This window comes from Papio anubis, unplaced genomic scaffold (genome assembly GCF_008728515.1).
Source record: "Papio anubis isolate 15944 unplaced genomic scaffold, Panubis1.0 scaffold65, whole genome shotgun sequence".
Lineage (NCBI taxonomy): Eukaryota > Metazoa > Chordata > Mammalia > Primates > Cercopithecidae > Papio > Papio anubis.
This window is the reverse complement of record NW_022166724.1, coordinates 3,741-29,758: the sequence shown is the minus strand read 5'-3', so window position 1 is coordinate 29,758 and position 26,018 is coordinate 3,741. Positions and strand designations below refer to the sequence as shown.

Below are 26,018 nucleotides of genomic sequence, written 5' to 3'. Positions count from 1 at the left end.
TGAGGCCTTCTGACACTCCAGAAACGGAATTTCTCCAGGGTTTGATGAGTATCAGGGTGGTGGCTTCTTGAGTTTTGAACAGGCATCACAAATAAATCCCTCTGGAATTTTTTCTGCATCTGTTCCGTTTTGAGTTTTGTGTGTGTTTTTGGAGACGGAATCTTGCTCTGTTGCCCAGGCTGGAGTGCAGTGGCGCGATCTCAGCTCACTGTAACTTCCACCTCCCGGGTTAAAGCTATTCTCCTGCCTCAGCCTCCCAAGTAGCTGGGATTACAGGTGCCCACCACCACGCCAGGCTAATTTTGTATTTTTAGTAGAGATAAGGTGTCACCATGTTGGCCAGGCTGGTCTTGAACTCTTGACCTCAGGTGATCCACTGGCCTCGGCTTCTCAAAGTGCTTGGATTACAGGCGTGAGCCACTGCACGTGGCCAGAACTCAGTCCTTATAGAACATCAGAGAATCCATACAGGTGAGAGGTCTTATAAATGCAGTGGGTGTGGGAAAGATTTGAGGGGTAATTCACAACTTACTCAGCATCAAAGAATTCACAGTGGAAACTTTATGAATGCAACGAATGTTCAAAGACTTGTAATCAGACCTTATTCAACATCATAGAATTCATAGTGGAGGAAAGCCCTGTGAACGTGACAAGCATGGGAAAGCCTTCACATGGAGCTCAGACCTTGTGAGGCATCTGGAAATTCATATTGGAGATAAAGTTTTGGAATGTAGTGAGCATGGAAGAATTTTCAATCAGAGCTCAGGTCTAATACAGCATCAAAGAAACCAAACAGAATCATAACCCTAGGAAGACAGTAATGATAAAGATGTCAGTATGTACATATAGGAAGAGAGAAGGAGAGTTTGTTTTTTGTCATAACTGCTTGGAAAATTCTAAGCTTCCTAAGAGCTAATTTTCATCTGATTCAGTGTATACTACTTAGTCTCAGGTCATGTGCAGGTATGTCCTCCCCAAATGCTTACCACAAGATAAATCAGAAATCTTGACTGGAATAAGCTTCTAGTTCCATTTCACCCCTTTATCGTCAGAGGTTCCACACCACAGGAAAATCTTGTAAATGGTGGAAGCTGCATAAAGCACCATCATCATCACAAAACGGTGTCCTTGTGTCTCCTGTTTAGCAGCACTGGGAATCTAATAGCTTTCCCCTTGCCTTTTTTTCCTTATTATGAATTGTGCCAGGGGAACAGTAAAATGGCTATGATATCCTGAACTCTAGGGTGGATTTCTTTCTGGGACAGAATCTAATCCAAAAGTCTGCAAATGGACTTGAGATTTTCACATTAGTATACATGTCAATATGTAGTTTAGGGAGTTTGCGTTATTCCTCCATTCCTAGCAAAATTAGACACAGAAGCAGCTAATTAAATCAGGAAAGGGAAATTGATGGTAAGTCGTAAGACCCATTGTCTTCTTTCACATAAAAGTGGAAGTTGTGATTCAATCTATTCTGTAGGATTTGAAAGTATAATGGCACATGGAAGTCTGACATACCGAAATCCAGGCTCTGTCAATTTCATCTCTGTGACTTTTATTGTTTCTGAGTTTTGATTTTTCTCATCTGTAAAATCAAGATAATGACATTAATACAGTCCCTTGTGGGGCAACTGTGAAGACTAAATGAGACGATTTCATTAAGTTCCTAGCATAGTTCTAGACACACAGTAGACATTGAACAAATGATAACTAATTTTATCCATAGCTCCTACGTGCAGTAATTATCAATGGCACTTTCAAGGAAAAAAGATAATATATCCCCCAACCATGACCTTGAGGATTACAAGATTCTGCACTTCCTGATCCTACTTGATGTCAGAAGGGGCTTGGCCCAGTATAAGTAAATTGCAAGGATTTGGAGCGGGGGGTGTTATGCACATTTTCAAGGATACTATATCTTGGAGAAACAAATTTAATAATCTGAGAACTACACAGTTGAATAACAATTTTTCCTGGAGAGACTAGGATTAAGCTATTTTATAAAAGTATTGAGAGAAAAACTATTTTATGAAAGTATTGAGAGACTGCATCAATCAATATCCTGCAAATCTGATAGTGAGATAAATTTATTTTTAATTAGTTTTGGTTTTTTTGTTTTTGTTTTTTTTTTTTTTGAGACGGAGTCTCGCTCTGTAGCCCAGGCTGGAGTGCAGTGGCACGATCTCAGCTCATTGCAACCTCTGCTTCCCGGGTTCAAACGATTCTCCTGTCTCCTGAGTAGTGGGGACTACAGTCGCCTGCCACCATGCCGGGCTAACCTTTTTGTGTTTAATAGAGACAGGATTTCACCATGTTTGCCACCGCGTCTCAAAAAAAAAAAAAAATTTTTTTTAAATTAAAAATAAACAAAAAAACACCAACTCCTATTTCCCCCATCGCAATAAAATCAACCTTAGAATTCTTTTTTCTCCTCCCCTCCCCGTACCCGGCCAGTGGTTGGGGAATATTTTTTTCGTGGAGGGGACCCTCTTCCTCAGCTGTGACCCTCTCATCAGGTCTGGGAAGTGGTCACTGGAAAATAGAACTCCTGGAGAAGTGTTACCACAGACCATGCACAAGGCCAGAATTTCCCTGACATCTGTCCGCCAGCACCGCCCTTTCAGGTACAACTCCACAAGAGACCCGCCAAACTTGGTGAAGTCACCCGCTTACAGGGCTCGCTCGCCACCTGAGCAAGGACTGCAATTCCCAGGGTCCTCCAGGGCATCTGGCCGCGCCATTCCAGTCGTGCAGGCGGCGCGCTGTTTCCCGCTCCGCTCAAGTACGGGAACCGGTTCCCGGGCTCCCAGCCTCTCGGCAGCGCCCACGCGCCTGGGCCGAAGTGCGCGAGCGGAAGCGGCCGGCGGGGAGGCTTCTGGGAGATGGAGGCCGAGGCTGCGACCTGCGCAGGCGCAAACCTGCAGCTGGGGTGAGGGCTGGAAGTGGCGCGGTTCGCGGCAGCGCCCCGATGGAACCTCCTGGTTCTGTGAGGTGAGTGTTGGCGGCGCCTTCCCCGAGGTCCACCTCGCGGCTTGGCTTTTGCCCGTCCCGCAGGCAGCGGCGGCTGTGCATTGAGCGGGCCTGGCAGGCAGCTCCGCGGGCGTGTGTGGAGAGGGGTTTGGGTTGCCCACGGTGCCCGCGCTGCGCTGCCCGCGTTGCGTCACGTGCCGTGGAGGGGGGTCTTGATGTCCCTCTAATGTTTTCTCGAGACCCCTGGGTAGGGAGTGAAGGGTGGGAGGGGGAGTTGTACCTGGCCTGGACGACGGCCTCCTTCCCGCGCTCCCGGGCGGGCACCTGCCCCAGGCCGGGGTAGAGAAGTTTTGCTGGGGCCAGCGCCGCGGGGCATCACCGTGGGAGACACGAGCTCCGCGTTTTTCTTCGCGCCTCCTTTGTCTTCGGCCAGCGGTCCCTCTTTGTGCTCCTTTCGTCGCCTCTGATGCGTCCCACCTCCTTCCCTGTGTGAAAGGAAAATAAAATCTCAGGACCCCAAACTTACTATGCCGAAGGGAAAAGTTAAGCTTGGAAACTGAGTCACGGAAAAAAAAAGCTGCTTTTCCTTTTGTCCCTAAACCGATAGCTGCAAGATAGAAAGCAACATATGCCCCCAGGTGGCCTCCCTCACCCTGGCAATGTAAATGAACAGCCCAGCTTCACCGGACGAGACTAGAAATGCTTCCTCCACCCACCTGGAGACGAAGCTATTTGACTTCTTCCTCTACTCTAGATCTACTTTATCTTGTGGAAAATGCAGATGTACTGAGCACCAGACAAATTCATCATTGACTTCCTCTTTTCACGTGCAACAGGTGAACTCAGCTCTAATCAAATCCTCACAAGAATGTGGCCACTTACCTCACTACATACCCCCCCTCTTCTTTACTCCTTCCCCTCCTTTGCCAGCTTTCTCCCCATTAAATTGAAGCCCTCAAAACCCTCGGTGGTAAAAGTGCGGGCCACGGATCTTACTGTGGCTTGTGTGTCTTTTTCCTGGGTGCATCCTCAACCTTAGCAAAGTAACCCCTAAATTGGTTGAGACCTATCTCAGATGCTTTTGTGGTTTACACCTGTTAGATTCCTTGACGCAGGTCACTGTACCCGAGTTTTGTTCATAGCTGCCCCTTAATAGGGCTTCTGCGTTTGAATGAGATCCGACTCCGTAGAGGGGACTTAACGTTTTTCTTTTGCTGAAACTGCTACTTCAGAAAGTTTTTAAAGCAGGGAGGAGCCTCCCCAGCAAACCCCACCTTGCAGTGAAAGCTGCTGGGCTCTGGGCTCTGCATCTGGAAACTTGGGTTTTGCTTCAAACTTGTTTCTTCCCAATAATCATTTCTTCCCATAGGCCCCCACAACTTTTTTTTCCTTGATATTTTTTCCTGTTAATGGCATTTATTTAGTTGTATTGTAGAAAACCACTTTACATTCCCGTCTCTACAACAAGGCAAGTTTCTCAAAAGCATTGACTTAGTACATCAGAATTCTCGGGAGGGGTGGAAGAAAAAGCCAGACTAAGGGGTATATATAGTACAGAGTTTGGCTCTTTGTAGTGCTGAGTATATGTTTAATGAATCAAAAAAAGAAGAGGCCAGGCATGGTGACTCATGCCTGTAATCCTACCACTTTGGGAGGCCGAGGCGGGTGGATCACCTGAGGTCAGGAGTTCAAGACCAGCCTGGCCAATATGGCAAAACCCTGTCCCTACTAAAAATACAAAACAATTAGCTGGGCGTGGTGGTGGGCGCCTGTAATCCCAGCTACTCGGGAGGCTGAGGTAGGAGAATCTCTAGAACCCTGGGGGTGGAGGTTGCAGTGAGCTGAGATCGTGCCACTACACTCCAGCCTGGGTAACAGAGTGAGACTCTGTCTCAAAAAAAAAAAAAAAAAAAGGAGAGGAGGAATGATTTCTTCTTATGTTACAGGGGGCCCTTGCAATATTCCAGCTGGTATGAGCCTTCTGCAGAGCTAGTCCAGACTAGAACGGCTGTATCACTAACAGCAGCTGAAACTCTGGCCCTTCAGGGTACACGGGGACAAGAGAAGATTATGATGATGGAACCAAAGGAAGAGGAAGAGTCTTGTGAGTATGAGACCAGGCTACCTGGGAACCACTCTACCAGTCAAGAGATCTTCCGCCAACGCTTCAGGCATCTCCGCTACCAGGAGACTCCTGGTCCCCGGGAGGCCTTGAGCCAGCTACGGGTACTCTGCTGTGAGTGGCTAAGGCCAGAGAAACACACGAAGGAGCAGATCCTGGAGTTCCTGGTGCTGGAACAATTCTTGACCATCCTGCCTGAGGAGCTCCAGTCATGGGTGCGGGGACATCACCCTAAGAGTGGAGAGGAGGCTGTGACTGTGCTGGAGGATTTAGAGAAAGGACTTGAACCAGAGCCGCAGGTGGGAAGGGGGATTTGGTCTGTTATGGGAGCCAGATCAATGACCTTCAGGCTGGACAGAGGGGCAGCAGTAGGGGGAGTTGCCAAGGTCAAACCTCTCTTGGGCCAGGTAGAGCAGTTAATGTGTGTTTCTGTGTCTGTCTTTTCCGGCCTCGAGCCCTGAATGAGAAAGAGACTCTAGCTCCTTTTCCTTCCCTTGTGCTGACTCCGAGGAGGCTCTCTAAAGTCTTCTTGGAAGCTTTGGTACAAGGAGAGTCACATCTGCAAGTGTCCAGGCAGGGGACAGAAACCACACTAGTAATTTGAAGAAAATTTAAAACTGAGTGGTGCCTGATCACCTCCAGGTCCCAGGCCCTGCACATGGACCTGCACAGGAAGAGCCATGGGAGAAGAAGGAATCTCTGGGAGCAGCCCAGGAAGCACTGAGCATCCGGCTCCAGACTAAGGAGACCCAGCCTTTCCCAAAGAGTGGTGAGGAGCAGGATTCTGTGGGGAGGGAGAGGAGAAAGAGGGATGATAAAGGGCACAGTACCTAGTACCTGTAAAGGGTAAATAGTAGTAGGCACTTAAATGTTTGGTATCATCACAGCCTTACAATTCTTATCTCTTAGGTGAGAGACTTTGCCTGTTTCATCACTCGTAAAATTAGGAGTAAGAATAACCTGCCTCATAAGATAGCTCTGAGGATGAAGCTGAACTTGGGTCATATCTGGATATAAAGCCTGGCCAGTGTCTCTTAACTTTAGAGAGCCCTAAATCAGGACCAGGAAATAGTTCATTCACTTATGCCTTGTCATCTTCACTGCACTTAACTCCTAGTCTATAATAACTCTGCCCTGAGCTAGAGGCCAGCCTTGAGATCCTTTTTTTTTTTTTTTTTTAACTCCTGAGGCCTCGCAAAACACACTTTTTAAGCCATAGAGCACTCCTTTGTGAGATACAGCCTGTCATCACCTTTACCACCTCTTCCTCATGTAAACAGCCCTATTTGAGGCCGAGACGGGCAGATCACAAGGTCAGGAGATCAAGACCATCCTGCCTAACACGGTGAAACCCCGTCTCTACTAAAAAACATAAAAAAAACTAGCCGGGCGAGGTGGCGGGCGCCTGTAGTCCCAGCTCCTCGGGAGGCTGAGGCAGGAGAATGGCGTAAACCCGGGAGGCGGAGCTTGCAGTGAGCTGAGATCCGGCCACTGCACTCCAGCCTGGGCGACACAGCGAGACTCCGTCTCAAAAAAAAAAAAAAAACAGCCCTATTTGAAACTCTCTTATGTGTGCCCTCACCTTCTACCCTTCAGATTCACTACAGCAACTTCCTTCTTGGCCTGCATACATACCCGCAAACAACCTCTCCTCTCTGCCAGTGGCAAACACTAGACTTAGAGCCTCAGGAGTGTGAACTCTCCTTGTTGACCTCTGTAGCATCGTGACCGTATTGTGAATATGCTGCTAACCAAAAAGAGTCTACTTGATATTTGCTTTTACACCATAACCCCTCCCCGACACCACTATCACCAAACCAAGGCATTTGAAAAAATCAAATTCTTGTTAGTTACAAAATGGGAAAAAATAGAAATGGAGATTAATTAGATTCTGTCCCAAAAGTATGTTTCTACTTCTTAGCTCTTCTTTCTTCTTTGCCTTTTTTTCAGACTTTTTCTTGTCTCCTTTACTTCTGCTTAGTAAGCCTGTATTCATTTATCACTTTTATTACTTTACTTTCAAAAAGAAGCTAGCTATTGTGTGATTTTTTTTTTCTCTATAGCAAGCATATTTCAGATTTTTTTAACCACAACATTTAACCTGAAAAAATGAATTTTTAAAAATAAAATGATCTTGGCTGGGCACAGTGGCTCACACCTATAATCCCAGCACTTTGGGAGGCTGAGGCAGGCAGATCACTTCGGGTTAGGGGTTCAAGACCAGCCTGGCTAACATGGTGAAACCCCGTCTCTACTAAAAATACAAAACTTAGACGGGTGTGGTGGTACGCGCCTGTAATCCCAGCTAGTGGGGAGGCTGAGGCATGAGAATCACTTGAACCAGGGAAACGGAAGTTGCAGTGAGCCAAGGTTATGCCACTACACTCCAGCCTGGGTGACAGAAAAAAAAAAAAAAAAAGTCAAATGACATTGAGTTATCTTAAAGCAATTGGTTTCTGTTCTCCTTAGGCTATAGGGAGTGTTACAACAGATAAAACATAAAATGTGCTATGGACATTTAAAAACAAAAAGGCAACGCACTCTTTTTCCCTTTTTAAGGAAGAGAAAGGCAGAAGGCACCAAGCAGATAGGAGGCAGGGAGCTGGAAGTCCTTTTGGTAAAGGAAGCAGTTAGTTGAGGATCCTGTAAAGAGACTATAGATTTATGCAGCTGGGAAATGGATGGGCAGAGGTGAAGGTTGCAGAGCCAGGAAGGGCACGGTTTTTTTGCCTTTAGAAACCTCCCTTTTCCTTAACCCTAATGATTCTTGTTTTTCCCTTTCTTCACACCATCACTCCCTGATTCCTTGAAAATATGAAAAATCCTAAAACAAGACCATGCATTTGTAATTGCCTTCATTTTTTCTTTTTTTTTTTTTTGAGACGGAGTCTTGCTCTGTCGCCCAGGCTGGAGTGCAGCGGCGCGATCTTGGCTCACTGCAAGCTCCGCTTCCTGGGTTCACGCAATTCTCCTGCCTCAGCCTCCCGAGGAGCTGGGACTACAGGCGCCCGCCACCACGCCTGGCTAATTTTTTGTATTTTTAGTAGGGACAGGGTTTCACCGTGTTAGCCAGGATGGTCTCGATCTCCTGACCTCGTGATCCGCCTGCCTCAGCCTCCCAGAGTGCTGGAATTACAGGCGTGAGCCACCGCGTCCGGCTTGCCTTCATTTTTTCAATAAAACTTCTTTAGTGCTTCATTATGGAGAAATTAGGGGAAAAAAAGCAGATAAATGGGAGAAATTAAAAAGCAGAAACCCTCTCCTCTGTAACATAGTCCCATCACCAAGAGTTAACCATTGGTAATATCCAAGTAAATATTCTTCCAGTCTTTGTCATATATATAGTAGTTTTTAAGTATTTTTTTTCATTCCAGAAATGTAAATTTTAATCTAAGTGTCATTTCTTCATACATCCAGAACAGGTGTATTTACATTTTCTGTCAGTTGTTACAGAAGATGGCCCAGAGCCCAAGGACAAAGGATCATTGCCACAACCACCCATTACTGAAGCGGAATCACAGGTGTTCTCAGAAAAACTTGCTACTGACACCTCTACATTTGAAGCTACCTCTGAGGGTACCTTACAACTGCAGCAGAGAAATCCCAAAGCGGAGACACTGAGGTGGTCCCCTGCCCAGGGGAAAAGTTTCAGGCAGATGGTTGTCACCCATAAGGAAATTCCCACAGGGAAGAAAGAGCATGAATGTAGTGAATGTGGTAAAACCTTCATTTATAACTCACATCTTGTTGTCCACCAGAGAGTTCATTCTGGAGAGAAACCCTATAAGTGTAGTGACTGTGGGAAAACTTTCAAACAGAGCTCAAACCTCGGTCAGCATCAGAGAATTCATACAGGAGAGAAACCTTTCGAATGTAACGAATGTGGGAAGGCCTTCAGGTGGGGTGCTCATCTTGTTCAGCATCAGAGGATTCACTCAGGAGAGAAGCCCTATGAGTGTAATGAGTGTGGGAAGGCCTTTAGTCAAAGCTCCTATCTCAGTCAGCATCGGAGAGTTCACAGTGGAGAGAGACCTTTTATATGTAAAGAATGTGGGAAAGCTTATGGATGGTGCTCAGAACTCATTAGACATCGGAGAGTTCATGCCAGAAAAGAGCCTTCCCATTGAATTGAAGGGGAGAACGTCTCCAGACAGGATTCTACATCGGTCTAATCTACTTTAGGACTGGATCCCATAAAAGTTATAAGCTCCTTAAGATTTTTCCTGTGTCTTTCTTTAGGAAAAACTGTTTACTTAGTTCTGCCTGTAGATCATCCCTTCATGTCCTTTGATTAAGATACTGATATTCATTAGGACCCCTTTGGCTGCAAGTAGTAGCCAAGTTGGTTTACTTCTCCTTTCTAGCATGATCTGCCTAGTTTGCCTACCAATAATGTCTACTTAATTATAATATATATATATATTTTTTTGAGATGGAGTCTTGCTCTCTCTCCAGGCTGGAGCGCAGTGGCATGATCTCAGCTCACTGCAACCTCCACCTCCTGGGTTCAAGCGATCCTCCTGCCTCAGCCTCCCAAGTAGCTGGGACTACAGGCGTGTGCCACCACGCCCAGCTAATTTTTTGTGTTTTTAGTAGAGATGGGGTTTCACCATATTGGTCAGGCTGGTCTCAATCTCTTGACCTCATGATCTGCCCACCTCTGCCTCCCAAAGTGCTGGGATTACAGGCCTGAGCCACAATGCCTGGCTACTTCATTAGAGTTTTTTTTTTTTTTTTTTGGAGATGGAGTCTTGCTCTGTAGCCCAGGCTGGAGTGCAGTGGTGCAGTCTCGGCTCACTGCAAGCTCCGCCCCCCCGGGTTTACACCATTCTCCTGCCTCAGCCTCCTGAGTAGCTGGGATTACAGGTGTGTGCCACCATGCCCGGCTAATTTTTTTGTATTTTTAGTAGAGATGGGTTTCATCGTGTTAGTCAGGATGGTCTTGAACTCCTGACTTCATGATCCACCCACCTCGGCCTCCCAAAGTGCTGGGATTACAAGCGTGAGCCACCGTGCCTGTCCTTCATTGGAATTTTTAACCTGGCACTGAGCAGCTGCTCGAGAAGTGTTATATTTGTATTTATTGTGAATGGGGCTTTGGTCTGGCTCCCCCGCTTTTTTTTTTATTGGTAGAGATGGAGTCTCACTGTGTTGCCCAAGCTGGTGCCAAACTCCTGATCTCAAGCAATCCTCCTGCCTTGGCCTTCCAAAGTATGGGGATTACAGGCATGAGCTGCACTGCCTGACCAGTTCTGGCCTTTTCTCAGACCTACTAGTCTGCCTGCTCAGACGGGGTCACATCTGCAAGTGTCCAGGCAGGGAACAAAAACCACACTAGTAATTTGAAGAAAATTTAAAGAAGTAACTAGTAAAAGGATTATCTGCTAAAGGGAATAAAGAGATCTCTAAAGAGGCCGGGCACGGTGGCTCACGCCTGTAATCCCAGCACTTTGGGAGGCCGAGATGGGCAGATCACGAGGTCAGGAGATCGAGACCATCCTGGCTAACATGGTGAAACCCCATCTCTACTAAAAATACAAAAATTAGCCAGGCGCAGTGGCGGGCACCTGTAGTCCCAGCTACACGGGAGGCTGAGGCAGGAGAATGGCGTGAACCCGGAAGGCGGAGCTTGCAGTGAGTGGAGATCGCACAACTGCACTCCAGCCTGGGCAACAGAGCGAGACTCCCTCTCAAAAAGAAAAAAAAAAAAAAGATCTCTAAAGAATATAGGGGCTGGGTGCGGTGGCTCATGCCTGTAATCGCAACACATTGAGAGGCTGAGGCAGGTGAACCACTTGAGGTCACGAGTTTGAGACTAACCTGGCCAACATGGTGAAACCCCATCTCTACTAAAAACACACAAAAAATTATCCGGGCATGGTGGTGGCGGGCGCCTATAATTCGGGTGGCTGAGGTAGGAGAATTGCCTAAACCTGGGAGGCAGAGGTTGCTGTGAGCCGAGATCATGCCACTGCACTCCAGCCTGGGTGACAGAGTGAGACTCCATCTCAAACAAACCAAAAGAATATAGGAATAGGCCAGGTATGATGGCTCACTCCTGTAATCCCCGCACATTGGGAGGCTGAGGTGGGCAGATGGCTTGAACCCCGGAGTTTAAGACCAGCCTGAGCAACATGGTGAAACCCCATCTCTACAAAAAGATACAAAAAACTAGCCAGGTATGGTGGTGCGTGCCTAGAGTCCCAGCTACTTGGGAGGCTGAGGAGGGAGAATCACCTGAGCCCGGGAGGTTGAGGCTACAGTAAGTCATGATCACACCACTGCACACCAGCCTATGTGACGGAGTGAGACCCTGTGTCAAAAAATACAGGAATAGCAGAAAAGGGAACAGCTAATTCTCAAGAAGCAAACTTAGAAGAGCCCACACCCCCCTGACCAGGATTGAAATTGACACCTTATTGTGTAGGGTGTGGCTTTTCCCATGTTGTGCTAGAGCCAGTCTATACAGGCTGGCCAGAGCCAGTTTCGCACATCGCTTCCCAAGTCTGCATTGAAATCAGCCTTGGTGGGAGTATTCACACCATAGAAATCAGCAAACACAGCAAAACCAAAAAGGTTTTGAACTACCTGTTAGCTATTTGTTAAATGTCTGCCAACACAAGTCAGGCCCAGTAGCAGGTACCTATGGTCCCAGCTACTTGGGAGGCTGAGGTGGTCCAGCCTGGGCAACATAGCAAAATCCTACCTAAAAATTAAAAAAAACCTTTTTTAGTGTGCCTATCGTATAGAGTGCAAGGGACAAATGCATTCGATGCGGCTGGAGAGATGATGTTTATCAGAGATCAAGGCCTTTTAAGCCAGGTAAGGGATTTTGGATTTAAGAGCAGTGGGGAGCTATTACTAGGGAGTGACACCGTCAGTTACTCAGTTGTGTACTTCAGAAAGATCACTTTATCTACAGTGTGGAAAACTGCAAACAGACTCCTATTAGGAGACTTGTGGTAACCTCCAAGTAATATGGCTACCTAAACTGAGGGAGTGACCATGGGGATGTGGAAGAGGAGACAGATTTGAAAAGTATGAAGGGGGCAAGATCAGTAGGACTTTTGGGGGTAGATCTGACTGCCACGCAGAAACCAGCTCACCCTCCCTCAGTTTATGCTTCAAGCCAAACAGTGCAAATGGCTCCAAGTTTTCCTCCCAAGAGCCTTAGGCTCTGTCCAGCAGCCCCATTCTACAGGCCTTTCTCAGGCACCTGCCTCTGCACACACCCAAGAGGACCCTGAGGCCAGAGGTGGCAGAGTGGCTGCCCTACAGACAGTATGGCCGTAAGCCCTGGAGGGAGGGAGGAGAGCTGCAAACCAGGGAGCACATGGAAACGGGGAAGCTTTGGGCTTAGTGTTAAGGGAGTCAGTCTCCTCTTCTTCCAGCCACCCAAAAATTACTGAAGCAGTGTTGTAACTGTACTGCTAACTTTCAGAAGGAGGCTTTATATTGCAATGTTACGGATGAAGAAACAGACTAAAATAGATGAAATAATTTGTCCAAGGCCACATAACTGATAAGTGACAGAGCCAAGATCTGAACCTAAATATGATTTCAAAGCCTGTGCACATGGTACTCTTTACTCAGAGCTGCAGGGAAGAGAAGGGGGGCTTTTGCATTTCCAACTTGAACTGTGGAGCAGAGAAAGCCAAACTCACTGTCCCAGTCAGCACTGCTTCCCAGACAGATGAGTGCTTGGTTCCACCAATGAGACTATCTCTGCTGCCCAGGAACCAATGCAAAGTTTAACTAAATTGAAAATTAAATGTAACTGGATGGGCAGAGTGGCTCATGCCTGTAATTCCAGCACTTTGGGAGGCCGAGGCGGGTGGATCACCTGAGCTCAGGAGTTTGAGACCAGCCTGGCCAACATGGTGAAAACCCATGTCTAGTAAAATTACAAAAAATTAGCTGGGTATGATGGCGGGCGCCTGTAATTCCAGCTACTCGGGAGGCTGAGGCAGGAGGATCCCTTGAACCCGGGAGGCGGAGGTTGCAGTAAGCCGAGCTCACACCACTGCACTCCAGCCTGGACAACGAGCGAAACTCTGTCTCAAAATAATAGATTAAATGTAATTAATTCTTGTTAATTAATTCTGCAAATTAATGCTGTCACCTTAATTGCTTAATGGAACAATGAGAAATGAAGGTCTTTATTTAAAAAACGAAAGCCTTGAAAGAGTTCCATCAGCCACAAAATTGGCATACCCATAAACCTTATATCAAATGAGCAAATTTGGCTGGGCACGGTTGCTCACGCCTGTAATCCTAGCATTTTGGGGGGCTGAGGCAGGCAGATTATTTGAACTCAGGAGTTCCAGACCAGCCTGGGAAACATGGCAAAACCTTGTCTCTACAAAAAAAAAAAAAAAAAAAATAGCCAGGCATGGTGGCACACACCTGTAATCCCAGCTACTTGGGGGGCTGACACAGAAGGATTGCTTGAACCTGGGAGATTGAGGCTGCAGTGAGCCGAGATTGTGCCACTGCACTCTAGCCTGGGTGACAAAGTGAGACCCTGTTAAAAAAAAAAAAAAAATAGAAGCAAATTTCTTTTTCTGCTTCCAAGTATGAAACCATAATGGAGTAACGGACTGAATTTACCATCCCACATTTAAAAAGCCAGATAAAATATATGAAACAATAATTTTCAGAACTCGGCAACAGGCAATGTGAAAGAGCCCTGAGAGAAGGGAAACAAATGGGAGGAGTCCTAGCATTGGCCCAGCTTTTTTTTTTTTTTGAGACAGGGTCTCATGATGATAGTTCACTGCGACCTCGACCTCCTAGACTCCCAAGTAGCTGGGACCACAGGTGCACAGCACCACACCCGGCTGATATTTGTATTTTTCTGTAGGGACAGGGTTTTGCCATGTTGGCCAGGCTGGTCTGGAACTCCTGGGCTCAAGTGACCCTCCTGCCTTGGCCTGTTAAAGTGCTGGGATTACAGGCGTGAGCCTCCGCGCCTGGCCCTTTTTTTTTCTTTTGAGACGGAGTCTCGCTCTGTTGCCCAGGCTGGAGTGCACTGGTGCGATCTTAGCTCACTGTGACATCTGCCTCCCGGGTTCAAGTGATTCTCCTGCCTCAGCCTCCTGAGTAGCTGGGATTACAGGTATACGCCACCACGCCCAGCTAATTTTTGTATTTTTAGTAGAGACGGGGTTTCACCATGTTGGCCAGGCTGGTCTTGAACTCCCGACCTCAGGTGATCCGCCCACCTCGGCCTCCCAAAGTGCTAGGATTACAGGTGTGAGCCACCGCGCCCGGCCCTCCATACCTATCTTCTTAGTCCCTCTGGCACTCTTAGACGACAGTGACTTCTTTCTAAAGCCAACCCTGCCTTTCGTGTTTTGAGTCTATGCTTCCCGACTGCAAATAAGTTTAACTGTAATAATTATATATTAAATAGTTATAATAGGCCTGGCTTGGTGTCCAGAAAAGCCTGGGCCGCGAAAGGGATTCCGTAAATATCCGTGGGATGTGAAACGTCCTCACAAACTGCAAATCCCAGCAGGCGGAGAGACAGAAGTACAGGCCCATTGATTTGCCTCCAACTGCCACCCCGACCCCACCCCGCACACGCACGTAGGGGTCTCCGCGGACGCCCCAGAGCCCACGCACGCGGCCGTGAGCCCGCCCAGAGCGGGGGGGATCCCTCGGCCCTCAGCGGCCACCCCACTGGTCCCCGACAGAAAGGCCAGCCGGATGGCAGCTAATCCGCGCGCGGCGAGCCGCCCTCACCCCTCGAGCCCCGCCCCCGGCCGCCGAGGTCCCGCGCTAACGAGGGGTCCTCCCGGCGTCCTAGAGAGGCCCCGCGACAGACGCACTTCCGCTCGCGCCGCAGGGGCTCTTACCTCTCGGATGCCGGGCTGGCAGGCCTGCTAGCGCATTTGGGGACTTTTTGGAGGAGACGAGTACCAACAGAGTTGGGTCCATCAGAAGACACCTGCCTGTGAAGCGTATTATAAACAAGTAAAAACAATGGGTGTTCTTGTCCGCGGTACTGCAGGAGAGTGGAGTGGCCGTCGATTCCCAGGATTAGGAGACAAGGACGTGGGAAAGACGCCTGGGGGATTGGAAAGCGGTCCGAGCTCGGGTCCCGGGGCTCCTGAAATGGACTTCCACTGTCCGGTCGGTCACTGCCCTCAAGCCACCTTCCTCCTTCCCTTCTGTGCATCGTGCTGGCTCAGCGCTTCGGGGAGAGGGACAGGTGGGCGCGACGCTGCGTGGCCGCCCTGCGTTTGGGACCCTTTCCTGCGCCGCAGCGCTGACGCCGCTGGGCTGTTGAGGCGCCCAGCGCAGGTGTTGAGCGCTTGCCCGCCGCGCCCAGCGCAGGTGCTTCACGTCGCAGGCGGCCAGCGAGTGGATGACGACTGTGTCCACCTGCCCCGCTGAGGCTGCTCCCTTTCTCATGTGATCGCCAGAATCGTCCCCGCCCCTTCCCACTGGCCTTTTACTGAGGTCCAGCTGACTTCCATTTGCAGGGGTTCACCCAGACAAGTCTTTTTGACATAGCTTTATTCCCAAAGCTGAGAGGTGCGGTGAAGAGGAAATTATTGCGGCAGTGACTCGGTCTTTTTTAAGGTAAAATGTTTTATTTGGGGAACAGTGGTTAGAGGATGAATTTCAGGAAGTGCATGAATTCTCTGAAACTGCATGTACATTTTTCCGGGCAGAGCTTTCCTGGTTCTCAAAGAAGATTCATGACTTAACAGCATTAAGAACCTGGCATCCGCCAGGAGTCACAACACTTGTAAAAACTGAATGGTAGGCTGGGCGCGGTGGCTCAAGCCTGTAATCCCAGCACTTTGGGAGGCCGAGACGGGTGGATCACGAGGTCAGGAGGATCGAGACTATCCTTGGCTAACACGTGAAACCCCGCCTCTACTAAGAAATACAAAACTAGGCCGGGCGAGGTGGCGGCTGCCTGTAGTCCCAGCTGGGAGGCTGAGGTCGAGAATGCATGAACCCGAGTGTGGAGCTTGCAGTGAGCTGAGATCCGCCACTGCACTCTCCCAGCCTGGGTTGGCAGGAGCTTGGTGACCTCGCCTCAAAAAAAAAAAAAAAAAAAAAAAAAAAAAAAAAAATTGAATGGTAAACAAGCAGCAGCACCCGCCGCCACCGTGAAATTTCAGTAATAAGGTGATTTTTTGTTAAAGGCCATACAAATGGTCCGGAATATCTTAAGTTGTTAATCATGAAGAAAAACGTGTATACCAACACACACACAATAGATAACACTTGTCCTGTTATTTAAGATGAAGGATCTCACCAAGCAAAGCAGAAGATCAAGGACACAGAATGTACACTGTATGCAAAACCAGAAGCTAACAAGCGTGTTGGGGTACTTTGGTAAGGTGAAACTTACAAGGTGGGGACAAAACTGGTAACCAAAGTCCTATTAAAAACTATAGTGAAGGGCCGGGCGCGGTGGCTCAAGCCTGTAATCCCAGCACTTTGGGAGGCCGAGACTGGCGGATCACGAGGGTCAGGAGATCTAAAACCATCCTGGCTAAGCAACATGGTGAAACCCCATCTCTACTAAAAAATACAAAACTAGCTGGGCGAGGTGGCGGGCTCTGTAGTCCCAGCTACTCGAGGCTGAGGCAGGAGAACATGGAACCCGGGAGGCGGAGGCTTGCAGAGCTGAGATCCGGCCACTGCACTCCAGCCTGGGTGCAGACACAGCCAGACTCCATCTCAAAAAAAAAAAAAAAAAAAAAAAACCCTATAGTGAAACATAATGCAATTTGGAATAATAAACATGACAAAGGCATTATCTCAATAAAATAGTAAAGAAATTTTATTCACCTAAGGTGTTAGTATACCATTAAAATTAGGGAAGGAAGAAAATGTACATGGGCATAGCTTCAAAAATTCTGAAGTGTATTTCTGGGTATTTAGGTAAGACTTTAAGATTGAGGCCTGTGCGGTTTTTTAATGGGTCTAAAATTAAGACAATTCATGTCCTTTCCTTCATAGTATTTGCACAAATCATCATTACCAGTCATGACTGTGGTCAGATGCTGACTCCCAAGTAAGTCGAAGAGGGAGGCAAACAGAAGGGAAAGAAAAATCTTCCTGAGATATCTGGGTAAGACGTGGAAGAGGACAGGGAATTGAGGTTAAGGATTTGCGTACAGTGTACCTAACAAGATGCAGGTAATTTCATTCACCAGCAATCTTTGGGGGGGGGGGGGGGGGGGGGGCAGGCGGGTAGGGAATATATATCTATATATGGTAGATTTTTCTGGGAATGAGACGTGAGACTTCCCCCTTAAGAACATGCTCAGGTACAACAGGTCACTAAATTGCCTCCTAATGTTCCATTGAATTAATGGTGAACTAGAGGACGTTTTGCTGAGCAGTGATGGGATTGAGCTAGGGCCAGGGGAAGTGAGGGGATGGACTGGATATCTAGTAGGCAAAAAGAAGTTGAGGTGACTGAGCCTTGAGAGGGAAGGACAAAGAGAAAAACCTGCACTGGTGGTTTGGCCAATAAGGTACTTCTGAGAACAAAACGTCTAATAGGACACACAGTGTGAGCTCTTCTCCTTTGCTTACACACTATCTTCAGTGAAGTCCAGATTGCTCAGGGGTGTTCGTGTGAATAGATTGTTTAGGAGAAGCCTGAAGGGGTGCCGAATTCTCTGTCAGGGCTGACAAGAGGTAAATGTGGCAATGAAACATGCCAACGGAATCAGGCATGGAAGGGATCGTGAGATCCAGGTTTCCTGTGGGAAAGAGATGGTCTGGGCACAATTCAGTCTGTGCTCCAGCAATGAGAACAGGAGGAAGAGGGCGCACTTCACTTGTCATCAACCAAAGGGAAGAAGTAAATCAAACAGCTTCCCTTACCAAGAGTGTGACTGTTCCAGGCCGAGGTATCTGGAAGGACGTGAAAACTCTGCAGTCATCTATTTGTACAACCCTTTTCTCAAGCCAAGTAGATAAACCTGGGAAGACACCTATATTGGAGTACAGAGTAAACCCATTTGGTGAATTATTTTGGCTGTGATCAGTTCTGTTACCAAGGACATGATTTAAATTCATTATATTCAAATCTACGTAGAAATCAGTAATAGAAAATGTGCAAAGGAGTTCAGATAAGGCGGGAATGAATGTGCCTGTCTGCAGCACAGCACAGTGGTTAAGACCATCAACCAGGTTTGGAGTCTTGGCTCTCGTTCTTCCTAGCTGTGTAATCATGGGTCAATTACTTAACACTGCCCCTTCTGCCCCCTCCTTATCTTTTAAATTGGGGTAAGAATACCCACATCATTGATGGTTGCACCACTATATAAATTAAAAATCATTCAACTGAACACTTAAAACAGGTGCATTTTATAGTATGTAAATTATACCTTCATAAAGCTTTAAAAAAATGAGTACCCATATCATAGAAATGATGTGAAAATTAAAATGTAAACTGGCACTGTGCCTGTCAGGTAGTAAACACTCAATAAATATTAGTGACTAATACTAGTGTAACAAAGACGAGGTTAAAGAACAATAAAGATATTTAAAGTTAAATTTTTAAAGAATTAAGGAATTACTGGGCTGGTTGAAACTTTAGCAATCATTTAGTTCAACTCTTCCATTTTGCAGATGAGAAAATTGGAGACCAGCAGGTGAAGTGCCTTATTCAAGGTCTAGCACTAAGACCAGACCCCAGGCCTGCTGGACCCCCATTAGTGCAATTCCCACTAACAGCCACTGCCTCAGAAACATGGACACATAAAAAATGGAGGCTGTGTTTCCTTAAAGAAGAAATAAATAGAGAACACAAAAAACATGCAGTGATGGTGAAGAAACAATTTCAAGTCTGGGCATGGTAGTTCACACCTGTAATCTCAATACTTTGGGAAGCGGAGGCAAAAAGGTCACTGGAGCCCAGGCGTTCAAGACCAGCCTGGGCAACACAGCAAGACCTTATCTCTGTTTTTTAAAAGTTATTCAAGAAAAAAGAATTTCAAGGCCAAGGGGGAAAACCAAGAAGAGGCTGCCACATCCTGACTTAGCCAGGGCCTCCAGTGGGGTCCAGGTAATGAGAACTGAAGTGCTTTGGCAAGGCCAGACCCTGGTTTGTCATCAGGTGCACTGGCTCACCACTGTAGCCAGGTGCCTGGAGGAGGCGAAGCCACAGTCCTCTCTACTACTTCCCGTCACAGTATCTGTCAGCAGTGGCAGGAGATGGGGCCAAAAATGTATGCAGCAGAATTCTTAGGAGCAGTCAGTCTGAGCACCCCTGAAGCGTGGACAGCTCCTGAATAGCTGCTTCTGCCTGTGCCAAGTAGTGTGACCTCAATTGTTTATCCCCTGTTGTTGCCTAATCGGCCCCTCTGGATGCTAAGGCCTTCACTTATAACCCTGTTGTAAATTGCCTGGCAGTTCCTCCATCATGGCAGCCTCTTCAGATGAATAAGGAAGCCTAACAGATGTGAAATGACCCTGCTTCTTCATTAATGCTGCCATCTTCTAAAGTAACTTGATAGCAGGGCTGGAAAATTTTGAAGCTAATAAAAACTTACTAAATTGGCCGGGCGCGGTGGCTCACGCCTGTAATCCCAGCACTTTGGGAGGCCAAGATGGGCGGATCACGAGGTCAGGAGATCGAGACCATCCTGGCTAACACGGTGAAACCCCGTCTCTACTAAAAATACAAAAAAAATTAGCCGGGCGAGGTGGCGGGCGCCTGTAGTTCCAGCTACTGGGGAGGCTGAGACAGGAGAATGGCGTGAACCCGGGAGGCGGAGCTTGCAGTGAGCCGAGATCGCGCCGCTGCACTCCAGCCTGGGCGTCTGAGCAAGACTCCGTCTCAAAAAAACAAAAACAAAAACAAAAACTTACTAAATTATTCCAGTGCTAAACAGTGGACAGGAGAAATGAGGTGTGTCTTCTAAGTTATGACTTTCTAATGTTTCAGGGGGTAACATTCAGTGAGTCAACTCTGTCATTCTTAGGAGGTGGTGGAATCCTGTTCCCACAATTTTGCTGAAGAGTAATTGAGGAAAGATGGCTGGTACAGACCCTTAATGTTTGTTATGTGATCCACTGGGGGAGGAGAAGGGAAAGGAAGAAGGACAGAGGGGAAATTAAGGCCTGAAATAGCTTTTCGATTTAACTCAGTACATTGAAACCTCTCAATGAATAATTCATAAAAGTGCCTCATTAGTACCTGCAATCCTAGCTACTTGGAAGGCTGAGGCAGGAGGACTGCTTGAGCCCAGCAGTTCAAGGAAGCAGTCAGTTATGATTGTGCCACTGCATCCCATCCTGGGCAACAGAGCAACACCCCACCACTTAAAAAAAAAAAAAAAAAAAAAGTGCCTCATCTTCTTCAACCCACTGTTTAAGATCAGTGGGAGGACAGAGATTCTGTCCATTCATTTGATTTGAATACTTGGGACACATAGTATAAACAAATGAATATGTTGGACTTTAGCTTTTCCCCTAAAAACTTTCCTATTTTGCAGATTACTCCATACAGTGAACACTTTGATGTCGGAGGAGGTGAGAGCTCCGACTAAAAGTCTTTTGACATTCTTGGCACTCATAAGGCTTCTCTCCAGTGTGAATTCTCTGATGTATGATAAGTTGGGAATGCTGGCTAAATGTTTTCTCACACTCACTACATTCATAAGGTTTCTCTCCAATATGAATTTTCTGGTGGAGAAGCAGCTCAGAATTATCCCAAAAGGTTCTTGCACACTCATTACACTGATGGGGTTTCTCTCCAGTATGAATTCTCTGGTGGACAATCAGGTGAGAGGTCCGCCTGAAAGCCTTTCCACACTCAAAGCATTCATAGGGTTTCTCTCCAGTGTGAATTCTCTCATGTCTAAGAAGTTCTGAGTTTCCCCTGAAGGCCTTCCCACATTCCTTACATACATAGGGCTTCTCACCAGTATGAATTCTAATATGTCTAATAATCTCTGAGTTCTGGCCGAAAGTTTTCCCACATTCATTACATTCATAGGGTTTGTCCCCTGTATGAATTCTCTGATGCCGGATAAGCTCCGAACTCTGACCAAAGCCCTTCCCACATTCATTACACAGATACGGTTTTTCTCCAGTATGAATTTTCTGGTGTCTGATAAGGCCTGAGCTATGCTTGAAGGCTTTGCCACACTCGTTGCATTCATGGTATCTTTCTTCAGTATGAATTCTCTGATGCTGAATAAGCTGTGAACTAACCCTAAAGGTCTTCCCACATTCATTACATTCATATGGTTTCTCTCCAGTATGGATTCTCTGGTGTAGAATAAGGGCTGAATTTTGACTGAAGGCTTTACCACATTCTTCACATTTATAGGGCCTCTCTCCAGTATGAATTCTATGATGGTGGATAAGATGTGAACTCTGAATGAAGGCCTTTCCACATTCATTACAAGCAAAGGGTTTTTCTCCAGCATGAATTCTCAGGTGCCGTCGAAGGCTCGAATTAGTTCCGAATGTCTTTCCACATTCTTGGCATTCAAAGGGTTTTTCTCCACTGTGAACTCTCATATGCTGGATGAGATGTGAGTTCTGATTAAAGGCTTTCCCACACTCTTTACACGCGTGAGGCTTTTCTCCCACAGAACTTCTCTGTGTTTTGTGAGATTCTAAAATCTCTATGAAGTTTTGGCCAGAGGTAGCAAATGCGCTTACTCCCTCTGTTGTAGTAGCTCCCTGATGTGTAACCAGATTTGCGCTGGGACTGCAGCCTCTCTCACTCTCATTCTTCTCCTGGTCTTTCTCACTTGAGGGTGATTTCTTAAAGATCATCAACCCTGATGGAAAGTCTCTCTCCTGAGGAGACATCTGCTCTATAACCTCTTCCATGGACTCCTCTCTCGAATGTCCCTCCAACCTGTCTTCTTCACATCCTGCTCCAAACTCATCACCTTGGTAAACCACTTTTGGAAATTTTTCTAATATTGACCCATGTGGCTCAGATTCTTCAGAAATTTCTTCCTTGGGAATCACCTCCTTGTTCTCAGTCCCCATCTCACAATCTGAAACGAGAAAGGGTAAGTATGTGAAGGGACTGTATCATAGTGAAATGAAGCTAACACTGTAGGAGAACAGAGCTTTGATGTAGTTCTCATAGCACTCAAAAACACTCTTGGTAAGGGGAAGAGGGCAGCTGAGGCAGGGGATTGCTTGAGCCTGGGGAGGTCAAGGCTGCAGTGAGCTGAAACACACCACTGCACTTCAGCCTGAGTGACAAAGAAAGACCCTGTCTCAGAACAACAAAACAGTCTTGGTATCTGGTGACATGACAGCATGCTGCCAAAAAGAAGGTAAAGATTTAGGATTATGGTGGACATGCTAAACAGTGGATGCTGACTAACAGGAGTGAGAAGAGATTTCAAGAGAGAAGTAGGAGATGGATGGTAAGGAGATGCTGATTTAAAAAAAGTTCCATAACATTAATGGTGAGTTGGGATAGAACTTGAAGGTGATAAAGAAAACATCTAGGGAAAATGGTGGCCATATTAATAGATAGGTATATGATAAATGTTGAAAGAAGGGACAGAAATGACATGGTGGTTCACACCTGTAATCCCAGCACTTTGGGAGGTCGAGGTGGGTGGATCACTTGAGCTCAGGAGTTCAAGACCAACCTGGGCAACATGGTGAAACCCTGTCTACTAAAAATACAAAAATTAACTGGGCATAGTGGCGGGCACCTGTATTCCTAGCTTCTTGGGGGGCTGAGGCAGGACAATCACTTGAACCAGGGAGGCAGAGGTTGCAGTGAGTTGAGACTGCACCACTGCACTCCAGCCTGGGTGACAGAGTGAGACCCTGTCTCAAAAAAAAAAGAAAAAAAAAAAAAAAGGACAAGTTAATAGAAATAACTTTTGGGTGTATAGGGGAAGTAACGGCAAAATGAGTAACAAGAGGACTATTCTTAGTCCTGTTCTCTGGTACTCATCAGCTGTGTAGAGCAGCAGAGGGGACATACAGGGCTCACCCCTTCAAAAGGTGAATGTGTCTTAACTGAAACTAGCACAGAAGCACCACCTTTTGACTCCCTGATGTTTCGAGCCACTGGCTTTAATCTTCTCCAGATGGCTAGTGAATTGTGTCAATACCATTTACTGAATAATTCTCTCCCCTACTGATTTAAAATGCCACCTACTCCATAGTCTAAATATCCATCTATATTTGGGCCAACTTCCGGATTCTATTCCGTTCCACTGATCTGTGTCTTCTCTAATATCAAACAGTTCAACCTGTTAGCTTTATTTTATTTTATTTTTTTTTTTTTTGAGACGGAGTTTCGCTCTATCGCCCAGGCTGGAGTGCAGTGGCCAGATCTCAGCTCACTACAAGCTCTGCCTCCCGGGTTCACGCCATTCTCCTGCCTCAGCCTCCCAAGTAGCTGGGACTACAGGCGCCCGCCACCTTGCCTGGCTAGTTTTTTTTTTTTTTTTTGTACTTTTTAGTAGAGACGGGGTTTCACCATATTAACCAGGATGGTCTCGATCTCCTGACCTCGTGATCCGCCCGTCTCGGCCTCCCAAAGTGCTGGGATTACAGGCTTGAGCCACCGCGCCCGGCCCCTGTTAGCTTTATTAACATTTTTAATATATGCTAGAGAAAGTTCTCTCTCAGTTTTCTTTTTCAGACCTTTCCCGTCTATTCTCATATCTTCCCAAGTAAACTTTAGTATAAATTTGTAGTCCAAACTTATTCTGACGTTGTTTTTATGTTCATCATGTCTCTGTACCTCTTTTCCTTTTTACATTTTGTAACTGGCTATTACTTTTATATATACTAATGCTGTTGATAATTACATATTTTGTAATCAGCTCTCTTATAGTATTTTCTTAATACCTTCATAAATCTTAGAGAGTACATTTTTGGGCCGGGCGCGGTGGCTCACGCCTGTAATCGCAGCACTTTGGGAGGCCGAGGCGGGCAGATCACAAGGTCAGGAGATCGAGACCATCCTGGCTAACATGGTGAAACCCCGTCTCTACTAAAAATACAAAAAAATTAGCCAGGCGTGGTGGCGGGCTACTTGGGAGGCTGAGGCAGGAGAATGGTGTGAACCCGGCAGGCGGAGCTTGCAGTGAGCTGAGATGGCGCCACTGCACTCCAGCCTGGGTGACAGAGCGAGACTCCGTCTCAAAAAAAAAATTGGCCAGGGGCAGAGGCATGTGTCTGTAGTCTCAGCTACTGGGGAGGCTGAGGTAGGAGGGTCACTCGAGCCCAGGAGGTCAAGGTTGCAATGAGCCGTGATTGTGCCACTGCACTCCAGCCTGGGCAACAGAACAAGACACCTTGTTTCTTGGGTGGCGGTGGGGGGCGGGGGGAGTACATTTTTTAAACTTTTAGAAAGATTTTTAGTTGTGGCAAAAATGTTTAGTTGCCTACCCCAATATCTCTTATTCCCCATTGCCTGATAATAGAATAATAAATTTATGTAGTGTGGCAATTAGCCTAGCTAAAAAAAAACACATTCCCCAGCTTTTTAATTTTTGCAGTTGGGATTGGCCGCATGATCATATTCTACCCAATGAGACAGTGAGAGGCAAATGAAAACACATGGGACTACTAGGAAATCTGAAGGATGAGGGGATACATTTATTCCATCTTGTCTTCCATGCTGTTCCCAGAGCATGATGTGATAGCTGGACACCATCCTAGACCATGAGTATACTGGTATACCCTAGGACTGGGGATCATAGCTGGAAGGAACCTGGGTCCCTGATGACTCCATGGCACTGCCATACCATTCCTGGAATGCCAGCCTCTGGACTTCATTTATCCAAGAGAGAAATAAGCTTTTGCCTTGCTTAAGATATCGGGGGGGTTTTGTTATTATATGAGGCCAAACCTATTCCTAATAAAATTGTCCTGGGGATTTAGCTGTCCCCACCACAGACAAGGGGTCCAAATGTCAGGAGAATAAGCTTGACCTTTGTTCAGATGGTAAACAACCTGGAACTAATATTCAAGTGGCCTTTGCTTAGGGCAGTATATTTGTGCACTACAGCAAATCTGAGGAATACAATCCTGCGTCAGTGAGAGTGTTCATTGTGGAAGGTGATTCTCAAGGGGGTGTGGGCATGTATGGAACTTCATCCTTCAGACAATGCACAACTATGGGATGGTTTTTCTAAACCAAGGGGTTACGCCGGGCGCGGTGGCTCACGCCTGTAATCCCAGCACTTTGGGAGGCCGAGATGGGTGGATCACGAGGTCAGGAGATCGAGATCATCCTGGTGAACACGGTAAAACCCCGTCTCTACTGAAAATACAAAAAAAAAGGCCGGGCACGGTGGCTCAAGCCTGTAATCCCAGCACTTTGGGAGGCCGAGACGGGCGGATCACGAGGTCAGGAGATCGAGACCATTCTGGCTAACACAGTGAAACCCCGCTCACCACGGCGAGGTGGCGGCTTCGTAGTCTCCAGCTACCGAGGCTGAAGCAGGAGAATGGCGCGGAACCCCGGGAGGCTTGCAGTGAGCTGAGATCCGCCACTGCACTCCAGGTAGCCTGGTGATAGATGCAGACTCATTCTGCAAAAAAAAAAAAGAAAAAAGAAAAAGAAAATACAAAAAAATTAAGGCTAAAAAGGTGGGTTTCTTCAGTCCGAAGCTCCAGGGAGACTGGAGGCAGGAGAATGGCGAACTGGGAGGTGGCGTGAGCCAGAGGAGCCGAGATCGCCAGCCACTGCAATCTGTAGCCTGGGCAACAGAGCCAGACTCCATCTCAAAAAAAAAAAATGAGCCGTATGCTGTAGCTCAAGCCTGTGCAATCCCAGCACTTTGGGAGGCCGAAAGAGGGCTAATCACTTGTGTCAGGAGATCCAGACCAACCTGTATTAACACGGTGAAACCCCGCCTCTACAAAAAAATGGCCAAAAAACTAGGCCGGGCAGGGTATGTGGCGCCTGTAGCTCCCAGCTACTCACAGG

At 47.0% G+C, this 26,018-nt stretch overlaps 3 protein-coding genes across 13 annotated transcripts; 1 reads left to right on the top strand and 2 right to left on the bottom strand.

Moving 5' to 3' along the window:
• Positions 1-538: 538 nt before the first annotated feature.
• On the bottom strand, positions 539-15,673 carry LOC110741572. Of its 5 annotated transcripts, none has more exons than XR_002517940.2 (4): positions 14,953-15,673; positions 3,251-3,455; positions 987-1,585; positions 539-806 (listed from the first exon to the last, which is right to left on the bottom strand). XR_002517940.2 is itself a non-coding variant. In XM_021928622.2 (4 exons), exons 1-3 carry the CDS (start codon positions 15,273-15,275, stop codon positions 1,556-1,558), a joined length of 558 nt encoding a protein of 185 aa, XP_021784314.1. In that variant the 5' UTR covers positions 15,276-15,673; the 3' UTR covers positions 539-1,091; positions 1,519-1,555. The 5 variants fall into 5 exon arrangements, 3 of the variants coding, with proteins under 3 accessions (XP_021784314.1, XP_021784315.1, XP_021784313.1); XM_021928622.2 differs by having other exon boundaries at positions 539-1,091; positions 1,519-1,585; XM_021928623.2 differs by having other exon boundaries at positions 1,519-1,585.
• On the top strand, positions 2,341-9,309 carry ZNF232 (zinc finger protein 232). 7 transcript variants are annotated; one of them, XM_021928619.2, is made up of 5 exons: positions 2,870-2,991; positions 3,725-3,806; positions 5,017-5,391; positions 5,735-5,861; positions 8,510-9,309. In XM_021928619.2, the coding sequence occupies exons 1-5, from the start codon at positions 2,969-2,971 to the stop codon at positions 9,217-9,219; spliced, it is 1,317 nt and encodes a 438-aa protein (XP_021784311.1). In that variant the 5' UTR covers positions 2,870-2,968; the 3' UTR covers positions 9,220-9,309. The 7 variants fall into 7 exon arrangements, with proteins under 7 accessions (XP_031518298.1, XP_031518297.1, XP_031518296.1 ...); XM_021928617.2 differs by having other exon boundaries at positions 2,924-2,991; positions 3,578-3,806; XM_031662437.1 differs by lacking the exon at positions 3,725-3,806 and having other exon boundaries at positions 2,346-2,991; positions 8,537-9,309.
• Positions 15,674-20,193: 4,520 nt separating the features above from the next.
• Positions 20,194-22,712, bottom strand: ZFP3 (ZFP3 zinc finger protein). The gene has a single exon (XM_031662435.1). The coding sequence runs from the start codon at positions 22,088-22,090 to the stop codon at positions 20,576-20,578; it is 1,515 nt and encodes a 504-aa protein (XP_031518295.1). The 5' UTR covers positions 22,091-22,712; the 3' UTR covers positions 20,194-20,575.
• Between the last annotated feature and the right edge of the window lie 3,306 nt (positions 22,713-26,018).